Consider the following 14,892-nt stretch of genomic DNA (forward strand, 5'->3'; position numbering starts at 1 on the left):
TTGTTGCAGTTTGGCCGGGACGGGGTTTGAACACATCACCCTTGGTATATGGGGCCAGCACCCTACTCACTGAGCCACAGGTACCACCATAACTTAGACTTTTTAATAAATAGAAATGTTCAGGTTTCATTTCAAAATAAAGAAAAAAACTTTATTTAGTCGATGTTGGTTTTCAGATAGACTAAATATATGGGGGTAGGGAATTTTACAGAACAAATTTGAATATTAAATAAATTACTAAGTTTAATAGCTGCTGTGGAACATCTTAATCTAAGAATGTGGCATTCACAAAGAAGACAAAGTGAAGACAAAGCTAGAAAGTTATAAGTACATTGTTAATATAATTGATAAGAAAGTTAAGAGAGTACATAGACTCTTTCTCTGTAAGTCTTAGAGTTTTGAGTAGTCTTATGTTTTCTTTGGAAATGTACTATAGAACTCTGCTGTCTGACCCAGTAGCCGCTAGCCACATGGAACTATTTTTATTTAGTGACCCGGTCATAGTTCGCTGCAACCTCAAACTCCTGGGCTCAAATGATCCTCCCGCCTCAACTTCACAGATAGCCAGGACACAGCATTCCTATGGTTGACTAAGATTTTTATTTCTTTTTAGAGAGGTAGTCTTGCTATGTGCCTAGACTGGTCTTGAGCTCCCAGCCTCAATACCTCCCAAAGGGCTGGGATTACAAGTATGAGCCACTGTTGTGAGACTAGATATATTTAAATTTTATTAAGTAATTAAAAGTTCAGGTCCTCAGGTACACAAGCCACGTTTCAGATCTCCAGTAAATATATTATCCATTATCACAGAAAATTCTATTGGAAGTGACTGCTATAGAAAAAACAAAACAAAATAATGAATTTTTATAGCTCTATATATTCCTAAATGACCTTCACTTACTAAATAATGAAAAAGAAAATTCTCTTAAATAAGAAAAAAAAGGATTATGACTTGTTTGAGAGGTCATTTTGATCAAAAGTACTTAATGAAATTCATAATTTGTTCTTATCAGCAAAAGAGAGTACTTGTTAATTGTTAATATTACAATCATTAAACAATAGAGAAATTAGATCTATATTAGTAACATTGAATAGTCATAAGATATTTGACAGTGTTAAGTTTTTAAGGGAAGAAAATATATTCATAAAATTTTGTAGACCTTGCTTTTATTTTGTTGAAGAAAATTTTTAATTTCAACAGTATTCTAAAAAATATTTTGTTCAGAATTTATTCATTGCTTTGCTTGTATGTTTATGTTTTTCAGGTCTTGCCTTTTCAATGAAAGTTTTTGTCATAAAATTTCAGAAAATATTATTGGCTCTAAGGCACTCCACCTGACGCTGCTCAGATTCTTCTTTAATCTAATTGAGAGTGAAGTACAGCACCTGAGTCACAAGTAAGTTTTAATCACACACAGAAAGCATTCTTCAATATTTCTGTTGTTTTTATGTACCATTCTATAATCATTTATATACATATTTCTCAAAAGTCGACTTCTTTTTGTTTTAAAAATAGGTTTATTTTTAAAATATATTTCCAGACACATTTTTAAGTGGCAGTGCTCTTCTTTGTTTCCCTTAATTCACCCTACACATTACATATGTCAGAGTGTTTTCTTTTTTACAGATTTAGATTTTTTTTAATTGTTTGGTAATTGAATGCTTAAGTAAAAAGCTGTACTAAATTATAATATACTTTTTTTCATGCTGTAAACTTAAGATAGATTACTATGTGTACATTGTTTCTAATTTTTTTGAACTAAGGCCATTTTTATATTTTGTCCTTTATTATAATCGTTACAATCTTTATATTCTTTCTTTATGCAAAAATTACTGTATTTTTTTTTTTGACAACAGTCATGCCTAATACATGTCATGATCAAAGTGGCATAAAATATACTTTTTGTTCATATTTTTATTAGGTTGTATGACTGGTCAGATTCTCAGAATGTAAAAATAACAGGAAAGGCAATTCTTCTTGAAATCTTTTGGTCAGGAAATGAAACCTCTGCGCTTTTGACCAAACCAGTAAATATGCTTTTGGAATGGACTATATATTCTCACAAAGAAAAATGCAAGTCTAACGATGTAAGTAGGATTAATTTATACATGAGTAGTGGTCTATGGAAAAAGTACTTTGAATTTTATACCTTTCCCCCCTTCTCTTTGTTCTTTGAATTACTTGAAAAAAAAAAAATGAACTCAAATATGTCATTATTTTCTGTTTAGTTTTAGGTAGAATATCTTTCATCATTTCACATTTGGATATAGTAGCTAGGGATATTTATATGATTATTACTGCTATTAAATCTTTAGTTACTTTACCATTTCAGATTTTTTAATTTTGTACATTTTGATTTATGAGGAACCTCTGATAAAAAATTGAATCAATCCATATAATTGTAGAGGGTAATACTAATAAAAAATTCTGCTTGTTTTGAAAGCTACCTCTACCTTTCTGGGTGTTAAGAGTTATCTGAAATACTTCTTTATAAGTAGATTTTGCCTGTCTTCAGAAATTTTAGGGCTGCACCTATAACTCAAAGGAGTAGGGCGCCTGCCCCATATGCCAGAGGTGGCAGGTCCAAACCCAGCCCCGGCCAAATAATACTGCAGAAAAAAATTTAAAAAAAGAAATTTTAATATATACCTAGCAATTTTAGTGTATCATCTATCTGGAGGAAAACTGGGAAAATTAAATATAATGAAACATGTAAAGTTCATAGCAACATAAACACATTTTAGGTGCATAATAAACATTAGTCACTTTTCTCCTTTTCAAATGATTTGCCCTTGGGGATTAATTGTCTCCTTTTCTTGTGTTCCATCATTAGTTTCTGCTCTTCTCTTTTAAATTCTTTCCTTTTACTTATTCTTCTGCATTTCAAATGTTTGGATCCTTTTTCCTGATACATGCACATAGTAAAAATTACCTTTGGGGTACAATTCAAGATTCATTCCATAGATTGATTACTTTAGGGTTCTCTTACTGGTAATTTCACAGTGTTTTCTATTGTCAATTTTGATTGCCCCTGTCATCTAAGAGATTTTAAAAGGGCTTTATTAATTCCTAAATGATTGAGGTTTTTTGGTTAATTTCTAATAGTGAATTATAGTTTAAAAATGTACCCAATATGATTTCTGCTTTCTGAAATTTACTGAACTTCCGTGAAATTCAGTAAAAGATGAGGGACCAGAATGCATTTTCTCTGTAGTTTGTATTGTTCTCTATTACCCCTTGTATCAACTCTGTGGCTGTATAACTAACTCTTGAGAATCTACTTTGTGGATTTTCCCATGTTATAGTTTCTACTTTATATATGCTGAAGTTGGCTTATTATTCATAACTGACTTCATAACTACTAACCGAGTAATATTTTCTTCAGGGTCAGTAACAGTAGTTTGAGGAGAGAACTCTGGTATCAAACTGCCATAAAGTCTTTCCTATCCTAAGATAGCTTTTTTTGTAATTTCTCTTCAAATATTTCCTCACATCCATTGTCTGTTCCCTACTTTTTAATTCCAATTAATCTTATGTTACACCTCCTCTTCATATTCTCATCTCTTGATATTTTTCTATACTTTCAACATTCTTTGTAGGGTTTTTTCAGCCAATTTTTAGTTCAGCAGTTCACTTTTCAGCTGTGTCCCATATAACATGGCCATTGCATTTTAAATTTTTATACTTTTTCCAATTCTAGACTTTTTTACTTCCAAACTGCTATGATATGTTTTTGTGGTTTATAGTGCCTTACACATTTTCAAGGTTTTCTTGTATCTTTTCATGCAGCACTAACATTTATTTTGTAGTCTTTGTCTGTTATTTCATACCTTAGGCATTTGTGGCTCTATTCTATTACTGTTTCTGCTATTTTCCTTCTCTGTTTTTTTTAATTTTTTCTTGCATCTTCTTTTCTCTGCCTGTTATTTATTTACTATGTGCTGTAAATTGTATTTGAAAAAATACTTTTACTAATAATATCTATCAAAGACCAGAATATCTTTCATCAGAGAAAATTTGTTCAACTTCTGCCAAGTGCCTGGGTCCACTGCTAGTCAAGGGCTACCCTAATCCAATGTATATTTGAGGGTCCCTGAATAGTCCAAATGAAGTGAGGGCTACATGTGAGATCTGGCAATTAAGTTTGTGAACTTGCCACTGTGCAGTTACATTGGCAGCAGTGTACATACAACTCAGTAAGGTTTTATAACTCTGTGTATCAGTGTCTCACAGGCTGTGTTCATGTCATTGTGTGGTGGTGTCTTGCTGAGTGGTGTTCATTATTGCTGTGTGTTTTTGTGTGTCATCACGAGAATGTCAGAGCTTGAATTAGTGCAATGAACAAACATTAAATTTTTGTTAAAATTGTCAAGAGTGTAAGTGAAATCAGGGACATGTTAGTCCAAGTTCATAGAGATAATATCATGAAGAAAATGACAGTGTACAAATGGATTAAACATTTTTCCGAGGGGAGAGAAAGCATCACTGATAATGAGAGGTCAAGGTGGCCAGTGAGCAGAACTGATGAAAACACTGCAGAAATATGTCAAATGGTACATCAGAATCATCACCTGACTATGAGAACCATAGCAGACCAAGTAAGCATCCATAGAGAAACAGGAAAATCTTCACTGAACTTTTCACCAACAACTCACAACCCTTGCTTCACAATAGTGCACCAGCTCACACAGCACTGTCTATGAGGGAATTTTTAGCCAGTAAAGAAATAACTGTATCCTCTCAACTCACTTGATCTGGCCCCCAATGACTTTTTTCTTTACCAAAAGATAAAGAAAATATTGAAAAGAAGACATTTTGATAACCATACCAATAAAAAGAGTTCCAAAATCGGTGTAAAAGATGGACTAGGTGTTGGCATTAGTGCATAGCTTCCTGAGGGGAGTATTTTCAAGGTGACTGTTGTGATACTTAACAGTGAGGTCCATAGAGTACTTTTTCTCAGATGAGTTCACAAACTTAATTGTCAGACCTCGTGTACATGTAGATTTGCTCTTGATTCACTCTTACTCTGGGGGTGAAGCCCTTGAGGGTCTTAGCTTATTAGAGAATAGGTATTGCTTAGGTCATGAATGATTTTTTTAAACCTCTTTTCTCCAAATCTCCTACAACTGTCATTCCTTTTCACTGCTCTTTCCCTAAAATCAGCAAAAGTACTGAGGATAAAGTCAGCTAGCATTGGGTACCTCACTTGGCTTTTACCTTTTCCTAGATCCTGTCTCATTTTCAGAAGATGTTTTGTATATTTTATCTAAAAGTTTTAGGTGCACTTTCCTTAAAGAGGGTTCATCTGAATTACTTAGGCTTCCATTACCAAAACAGAAGTCCTTCCTGGGTTTTAAAAAATTCTCTTTAGCATATGTCTGGGGCATACTTCAAAAAAGAATTACTTTAATGTTTTGTCTTCTAAATCAGCATTAGAAATAAAAGATTGCTCCTGAGTATTGGCAGACTATTTTGTGATCCAGTAATTTGATTTTAGGACAATAACCAGTAGACTCAGCACTTTCTCATACGTGTATCTGAAACTAAAAGTGTGATTTTACCAATGTGTAAAATTAAAAATAATCAACTGATGTAGAATTAATAGCTGTACCTCATTATCAATTGAGTATAGTACTTGTAAGCTAAAGCTGGCATCATCTTTTTAAATCATCATCGACCCTTTTACCACATATTTACTTATTATATAATAGAATCATTAAAGATAGAAAATATTTATTCATTATAAAACATCTTTTTTCATTTATTTGATTACACAAATGAAATTGCTCATTTATAAGTGAAACAAATGATAAAACTAAGACTTCAAAGGATTACCAGCAATAAGGAATTACTTGAGAGATGCTGTTGTAAATACTAACAGATTTATACATACTTAAACATGAATATTTTTGTTCATACTTATAAATAAAAGCAACATATTTGTGAAGTAATCTGTGGCAAATTGTAGCATCAGTTGTAATATGAGAGCTGGTTTAGTGTTTTTAGATTAATATTTAACATTTGAATTGTTTAAATTCATATAAAGCTGCCTTTTTATTGTATTACCTTTCAGTGAGAATTCATTCTCATAGTTAATTAAATCTTTTTGGCAGTTCCCAGTCTCAGGAATTCCATGCATGTTCACAGACATCATTTTCTGTACTGTAAAGCATTTGTTTCTTGATTTGCTGAGTTGAAGCATTCAATTTAAGTCATTAGTTAAACAGAAGTCCTCAGTTTATGCTAATATTGTTTTGTCACAGTGTCAATCAGCAAGTATTGCAGAGTGACACAATGGCAGTGAATTTCATTGTCATGAATCTGAGAAAGCTTTGGGCTTTCCTTAGCAAATAGCAGAGGTGGGCTGTGTCGGGGTTATGTCAGAGGTACAGATTTTACTAGTCCCATTTTTCTTTGAGATATCTTTAAGTACTATTTAAAGATAATTTTACAATATAGGTAGAAATGGAAGCTAGTTTGTATTTAAAGATAAGAAAATGAAAACTAAGGAGTTTAAGTCTGGGCATGGCAGCTCATGCCTATAAAATCCTAGCACTTTGGGAGGTTAAGGCAAGAGGATCACTTGAGCTCAGGACTTTGAGACCAGCCTGGGCAAGAGTGACCTGTCTCTACCCAAAATAGGAAAGTTAGCCATGCATTGTGGTGGGCACCTATAGTCCCAGCTACTTGGGAGGCTAAACCAGGAGGATCACTTGAACCAAGGAGTTCGAGGTTGCTGTGAGCTAGATTGATGCCACAGCACTCTAGCCTGGGCAACAGAGGGAGACTCTCTGTTTCAAAAAAACAAAAAAAAGGAGTTTAAATAAAGATGCTAGTGTTTCAAAGAGGAGGAGGCATAGTATGTGCATTTTTTCCCCAACAGAATAATTTATCATGAGTACAGTAGGATATTGTGAAAATCTCTAACCTGGGAGTCATAAGGCTAAGATGCTAGTTTGTTCTGCGTTACAGAATATTTAAGCCTTGGAAGATGACCAAGTTAATAAACTGGATGTTACCTGTACTGGCAGATAATAGAGAACTATACTGACAGAATGCCTTGTAATAAAGTTTAACATATTAGAAAGAATTCTAAGTTAGATGTATGTTATATATGCAAATCATGTGTTTTATTTCTTCATTAGTTCTTGGGTTTCTCATTTTGTTTTTTCCAGCTTTAACAGTTACTTCAATTTCATGAAAGCTGTTTTCCTTGTTTGTTTGGTTGGTTGGTTGGTTGGTTTTTTAAGAGATAGGATCTCATTATGTTGCCCAGGCTGGAGTGCAATAGCTACTCACCAGCACCGTGATACTGTACTGCAACCTTGAATTCCTGGCCTGGAGCAGTCCTTCTACCTGAGTCTCCCAACTAACTGGGGCTATAAGCAGGCTCTGCCTTACCCTGCTATTTGCCATTTTCTTAATCTATCTATGAAGCATATATATTCACTCTACTGGAAAAATAGCATTGTTTTTATGCTGTTAAAATGGCAGTGAGTATAATCCATAGCACAGTGTTGGCCCTATGGTTATAATGGGTGTGATAGTTAATAGCATAGTGTAAAAGTAAAAGAATCCAAGAACCTCATCTGAAAGTATCTTTTTATATAAAAACTTAACTGTTATGGTTATGTAGTAGTATGCATGTTTACACACAGATAACTTCGGTCGGATCTTTCTTATCGTGGTAAAGAAGCAGTTATTCCTCAAAATCGCTGTAAGACATCCTACCCCTAACTTCTTAGTAACATTAATATCAAGGTAAATTTAATATTAAACAGTATTAATATTTAATTGTGATTTCAGGTGTATGTTATACTTTTTTTTTTTGAGACAAGGTCTCACTGTCACCCAGGCTGGGTTACAGTGCTTTCATCATAACTCAAAGCAACCTCAAACTCCCAGGCTCAAATGATCCTCTTTCCTCTGCCTCCTTGGTAGCTGGGACTACAGGTGCCCACTACCACACCTGTGTGATTTTTCTTTTTCTTGTAGTGGCAGGGTCTCATTCTTGCTCAGACTGGTTTTGAACTCTTGGCCAAAAGTAATCTTACTGCCTCAGTCTCTCAAAGTGCTAGGATTATAGGCCCAAGCCATTGTATCCAACTGTATACATATATTTGTATAAGGAAAGAAGGAAAGTCCTAGCTGGTTAATTTTATGTTATTTTTAATTGATGGAGTCTTGGATTGTGGTTTAATGTGAGGCTTCACTCTGTGAGCTAACATCCTTCTTCCCTACCCCAGAGTCTTAGAACCTGGTAGGTCTCAAGAGATCTTGGTATGTACAAGTATTCCCCTTTGAGAATGGGGAATACTTTCAGAAATCAAATTTACCCATTTCTTGCTTCCTTTCTGAGGACTGCCATTGCTGATATTCAGATCTACGTTATGTCAGAAAGAACATTTTGTGGCCTGCATATAGACATAATCAATTGGCTAGTTTAAATATGCATTTTCACTATTCTGTTTTATATTCTCTTGATAACTTGAACAGTGAGAAGTAAAGATTAACAGAACTTCCTCAGAATGATTATCTACAACTCAGGGGTGTCCAGCCTGTGGCCCACGGACTACATGTTGATTTATGAGGACTTTTCTTTGCTTATCTATTGTGTCAGATATCCTGAAAAGTATGCAGAGACTTTTTTTTTTTTTTTTTGACTAATCACCTGTCATTAGTGCTCATGTATTTAATGTGTGGCTCAGGACAACTCTTATTCTTCCATTGTGCAACAGAGGGAAGAAAGGATACCCCTGAATTACACATTGCATTTACAAGCAATGTTGATTTTCTGCAAAATTCTCTGGAGACTGGCACTGAACCCTAGCTGCTCAGACCATACCAAAGGAGGTGCTGCTGACAAGGCCAGTCCTATTGCTGGTCTTCATGCCACAAGGCTATACCTGCTGGCCTTAAATTTGACCCTGTAATCACGGTGGGAGAGAGGTGATGTTGGAGTCCACCGATAAGTCCTGATCTGGGAAGAGCTGGCTGTCTATCCTTGTCCCCTGATGATACCAGAAGGGCAGCACTTCCCTAATCACAAAGCTTAAAATTCCCTTCAGGCCCACACTTCAAGGTCTCTCTCACAGATTCTAATGTCTAGCCCTGCCAGAGGGAGTGTGTTGCCCTTGAGTGTGATAGGACGACAGAAGACTAGTGATTCTGACTCTGGATTTTCCTGATTGGCAGACCAGAGAGATATTCTTCTTGACCCTCTGTTAGTGGAACAAATCCACATTAGAATTTTCATTTTGTAATCATTTTCTAATAGCTAGAAAAAGCTGTTAGAGAAGGCATGATGTCCTCATGAAATACTGTCTATACCTGTAAGAAATATGTTTGTTGGGGGCGGGTTCAAAGTACTAGGTATTTATTTGCCACTTATCCCCTACTTGGCATAGTATGATAGCAGAACATAGGAGATATAATCTGTTTGGATACTGTAACGTTTAATAAATCTCTTCAAGTGCCTTCTACCCAACTGTTAATTTAGTGATGGTTCTCATGTATCCAACATGCCTAAACAACAAGTAATAAGAATATGGGAATTTGAAAGGGTTTTGTCTTTTTTGAAAAAGTGTTTATATCTGAAGTCAAAGGTGTTTTTAGAATATCATTCTCATACCTCTTTATTTGCATAGCTTATAGTGAACTTCAGGTATTAGAGAAATTATTTTTAGGCTGTGTGCAATAGCCCACACTATAATCCTAAAACCCTCCAGAAAGCCAAGATAGGAGGATCACTTAAAGCCAGGAGTTCAAAACCAGCTTGAGCAACACCGCAAGACCCTGGTCTCTACCAGAAGTAGGAAAATTAGCCAGGTGCAATGGTAAGCAGTTTAGTAGCCTAAGGTAGGAAGATCACCTGAGCCCAGGAGTTAGGAGTCTGCAGTATGCTAGGATAAGGCCACTGCACTCTAGCCTAGGTAACAGTGCAGGAGTCTTGTCGCCAAAAAAAAAAAAAAAAAAAAAGATATGCCATTTTTACTGGTGACCTAGTTGTTGCAAAAAAAAAAAAAAGTTATAAGAAAATAGAGAAATATTTTTAAAAAGTAGAACAAAGCATACTTACTGTATGCAAGATTCCTATGTCTTACTATCTTTCTTATAGGAATTTAATAATCATAGATGTAAAATAATATTTAAAATTAATCTTCATCTCTAAAGTAGGTAATATGTATTTGATATAATTTAATAATTAAAATTTGAGTCTATGTTCATGTAACAAATGTACATTCTTCTTTGCTAAAACTGTTACTCATAGTATGTCTCAAGTCTTTCTGGAGATGCCATTTAGAGAAATGTAAAGAGCCCTGTATACAAATAGTAAGGGTGGAAAATCTATCTTTTATAGTGATATGTTCTTGTTAACTATCTACAGAAACCAGGTATTTCCTCATTTTAATGGACTTATTGCTTGACTAAAGCACATGAAAGCATTAGATAAAATTATTTAAAAAATTCATTCTAGGCGGCACCTGTGGCTCAGTGGGTAGGATGGGCACCGGCCCCATATACTGAGTGTGGCATGTTGGAACCCGGCCCCAGCCAAACTGCAACAAAAAAATAGCCGGGCGTTGTGGCAGGCGCCTGTGGTCCCAGCTACTCAGGAGGCTGAAACAAGAGAATCGCCTAAGCCCAAGAGCTCTAGGTTGTTGTGAGCTATGACACCACAGCACTCTACCAAGGGCAATAAAAAGACTGTGTCTCTAAAAAAATAAATAAAATAAAATAAAAAATTCATCCTAAACTCCTTGAAAGTTCGTTTTATCAACTCTTTCATCTTGAGTGAGTGTGTGTGTGTGTGTGTGTGTGTGTGTAGAGAAAGAGAGAGAATGGAGAGACAGGATGTTAGTTTGGGTTCTAAAGAATACCTGTTATCATTAGCAAAGCTTGTATTTTGAAATAGCTAAGCTTTCCCTCTCAATAAATACTCAAACACTGATAAAAAAAATTGTAAATATATCATATTGTTCCATCTTACTGTTAGGTCTTCAAACATGAGTTGGCTTACTTACTGACTGGAATTCTTGGAGTGACAATAGATTATTGGATCTTCCTTGGACTTAAGATGGGGAGAAATGTGATGCGACACATGTCTGATGACCTAGGAAGTTACATTTCTCTTTCATGTGATGGTAAGTAAGTGTGTGTATGTGTTTTGTTTTTCTTAGACCAAACCTAGACAGTAGTTTTGTCTTTCTTTTAAGCAGTCTGTGATTTTTAACATATGTTCATTTGAAGTTTTTCTTAGTTACGGATACACACCCAGATAGAAGCACAGAGGTAATGTAAAGATAAAAGGTACCTATAATGTTCCTACACAGATAACCACTGTTAACTAATTAGCGTCTTTCTGGTAATTCTAAGTATTTTTATACTGTATGTGTAATTTTATACTCTCATTTTTCTCTAAACATTACAAGAGCCTTCCACATATTTATTATTCAAATATATTATTTTGCTGATTTCATAAAAATTAAATAGTAGATGATAAGACAGAAGATATTATCTGTAATTAAACTATTCTGTACAGTAGAACCTGCATAGCTGACCACCTCCCTACACTGACCTCTTCCTTAAGTTGACCTAATTTTCATAGACTGGACATATACCACATGTACATACATGAATCATTATGAAAGTTTTGAGATATAAAAATCAAAAAACATAAACTGCATGCACATAAATAGAAACAAATGAAGCCCACCCAACTTCACTGATAAGCAAGCAAGTTGAAACTTGCACAGATGAATCAGGAAGGACGTTGTCAATTGTGTTTCTTAGAAGTGAAGTAGTGAACCATTACACAGTGTATCTGAAAGCATTCATAGTGCCCTGTGTATCACTGCAGTAGGCCTAGTTCTTTATGCTGACCACCTCTGTGTGTTGGCCATTTTATTACTGTCCCTTGGTCAACTTACAGAGGTTCTGCTATTTATATATAATATTATGTTTACCTTCCTACAACTAAAATTTATAGAGAGTCCATCTTATACAAGTAAATATTTAAGTAGACAAATTTAAAATCAGTTTATTCACTTTTGATTAAAAAGATAGATTTACTTTTTTATGTATAGTTTTTAGAATCTTACATGATAAGAGCTGTTCTCAGTACCTTTAACACTTCTGATCATTTAAGCTGAATAGAAAGCATTTTCAGTCTCTGGTCTTGTCTATCTGTACCTGTAAACAGTTGCCAGAGCTTTTCCTCTATGAACACTTGACAGTATTAAAAAATGAAATTCACTGAATCAGAATACTTATGTTGTAAAGCCGCTTGTGTTACTATTTTTTTTTCTCCTGAATCTGGTGCTCTAATAAGAAATGAACATGGGCTAGAATTAAGTTGTTTCTTTCATTTGAGAAGTATATATTAGTTTCATAGAAGGGCTGTGTACATTGGATACTTTTTCTTCCATTCCTGTGATACTTTGCTAAGAAGAATATGGGGAGGGGGTGGGGAAGCGGAGGGGAGAAGGGTGGCTGGGTGGTGGGAAGTTGACCGGAAAGATCACCTATATTTCTGTCTAACAAGGGTACAAGTGAACTTTTCTAGAACTAGAATGTAAATGTTTTGACACAATGACTATGCAAATGACATGAAATTTATGTGAACCAGCTTGATGAAAGTATTTCAAAATGTATATGAAAACACTGCACTGTACCCCATGTTTGCATTAATGTATACAGCTATCATTTAATAAAAAAAAGAAATGAACATGGATGGAGTAATTAAAGGAGGTTATGCATCATCTTCTCAGCCTTCCTCCCCCCCCATTATTTACATTAATTTTAAAATTTCCCCTAAAATAAGTGAGTTAAAGAGTAAATATTATTTAAGCAATGTGATGACAGAACTCATTTTTCTGTATTCACCCTATGAAAAATTCTACCCAACTCTTTTGGGTCTCCAGACTGAAAGAGGCTTCCATAAGACCTTATGTACATTCCCAAACTTCATAGCCAACTTGCGAAGAGTCTGTCTGCCTCCCTCCCTGCCTGCCTGCCTGCCTTCCTTCCTTTACTTATTTCTGTAATCCTAAATTGCTGAAATGAACAGATTTTAAATCAAGTGAGCTTCTTTGTTGTCCTCACCTATTAAAGATTATTTTTATATACTTACATGTCAATATTTTACACTGTCTAATATTAATATATATTCTGTTTTGGCACACATCTTTCAAATCATCTTGATTTTATTTAAAGAAAAAGTTCTTGAATATGCTGTCAATCACTTTAATAATTCAAAGAGAGATTCAGGTTATAACTGGGTTCAGGATTTATTCAATGATGCCCTCTGCAAAGAGGTCTCTTTTTATATTACAGAAGTTAGAAGATTTTTATCTAAAGCATTTTATCTCCTTTCCTTTTTTTCTCTTTTTTATTGAGTAGAGGGGGTGATGACTGGTCCTTCTGTGGACTAGCTGTCCTTTGTCTTTTTAACATTGATTTTTTAACATTTCTTAGCTCTAATTCAGTCTTCCTTCAGAACCCTTTCTTATCATTTCCTTCCCACATTCCTACTGGGTAGTATAGTGTTTTTTATCCTTTTCAAAACAGCAAAATTTGGATGTTATTTGCTAGAATGAAACCTAAACATTTGCCTTATAGAATTCCCTGTTTTCCTTCCATGATGAAACTTCTTTGAGTTTGGCGACTCAATACAGGATTAGAGTGGCTTTAGAGACTATCAACATAGTCTCTATCAATATAGTCTCTGTATTATCAATATGTAATATCTTTCTAACACATAGTAATTGCCTTTAAGGAAAATAAGTCATTTTATAGTTTTAGCCAATTGTGTGAAGCAATGCGTGTTGTGTTCGTAGGATTCTTCTGCATGTAATATATCAGCTTCAATGCTTTCTTTACTGAATTTCCCTTGACTTTAAAAAGGCATGGTTATCCAGTGTTACTCCCCATTTTTACATAACAAGTTTAAACCCTGTAAGTTTGAGCTTATGACTGATTTGAGCTAAAACTCAACTTCAGTGTTAGCGTTATAATCCTACTGACAGACAGATTATTTTGCTCCCAAGGATCTGTGTTTGATCACATCTGAAACTTTAGATGAAATTTAAATTAATGTCACTGTTAAATCATGTTTAAGCCTTTCCTTACCCGTCTCAAAACATATACACAGATGGTTCCTTAGGCTTCAGATTAGGCTATACATAGGCAATTTAAAAATTTTTAACATACATATCTAAAAATAGTTCAAATAAGTATCTTTTTAATTTTTTCTGTTAGTATAGTTTGATGTTTAACCTTTGTCAAGAGACAGAAATCAAGTAGGTAGTTTATCTGTAAGAGCTGTAGCTTTTCTATAACTAATGCAAAAATTAAAGTTTTTTTATTATGGAGTTTGCAGAATATCACATTTTAACATAGTGAACTAGGTGCTGTAATCATGTCCTTTTTATTTATATTTTGATAAAGAAATTTGAAAATCATTGTTTGCCACCTCTTTTTATTCATTTATTTTTCTATATGGATATTTCTCCTTTCTGTGCATGTGTGTGTTAGGCATTTCTTTGTGTTATTTTTCAACCCATTCACTATCTTTTGCTTTTCCTAAGTCATTAGTAAATATGTCATAATTTAGCTGTTACATATCTTCAAGGTGAAAATATTGGTCTATCTTATTTATGGTTATTAACTGGATATTATAACTAGTTTCCTAGTTATAATACAAAATTAATTACTACGGGACTAGTCAGATTCAGATCTATCAAGTTAATTTTGGTTTAGCGTAATTTTTTTGTCAAGAATTAAGGTAATTGGGGGATTCTGGGAAGATGGCTGACTGGTAGCAACCCTGGTCAGAGGCTCCTGAACAAAGGAAGAAAAACTGGTTGGAATCAGAATCTATGAAGTCA

The 14,892-nt window shown here is 34.4% G+C and overlaps 1 protein-coding gene across 1 annotated transcript in view; it reads left to right on the plus strand.

Annotated features, from left to right (window-relative positions):
* The window catches only part of SLF1 (SMC5-SMC6 complex localization factor 1), an 84,795-nt gene that overhangs the window by 48,425 nt on the left and 21,478 nt on the right, over positions 1-14,892 (plus strand). Inside the window, exons 13-15 of the mRNA XM_003785981.3 lie at positions 1,266-1,397; positions 1,923-2,088; positions 11,001-11,148. Of these exons, the coding sequence (XP_003786029.1) occupies positions 1,266-1,397; positions 1,923-2,088; positions 11,001-11,148 (446 nt within the window). The remainder of the gene's footprint in view (positions 1-1,265; positions 1,398-1,922; positions 2,089-11,000; positions 11,149-14,892) is intronic.

Source organism: Otolemur garnettii, unplaced genomic scaffold (assembly GCF_000181295.1).
Source record: "Otolemur garnettii isolate 467f Iridium unplaced genomic scaffold, OtoGar3 scaffold00017, whole genome shotgun sequence".
Taxonomy (NCBI): domain Eukaryota; kingdom Metazoa; phylum Chordata; class Mammalia; order Primates; family Galagidae; genus Otolemur; species Otolemur garnettii.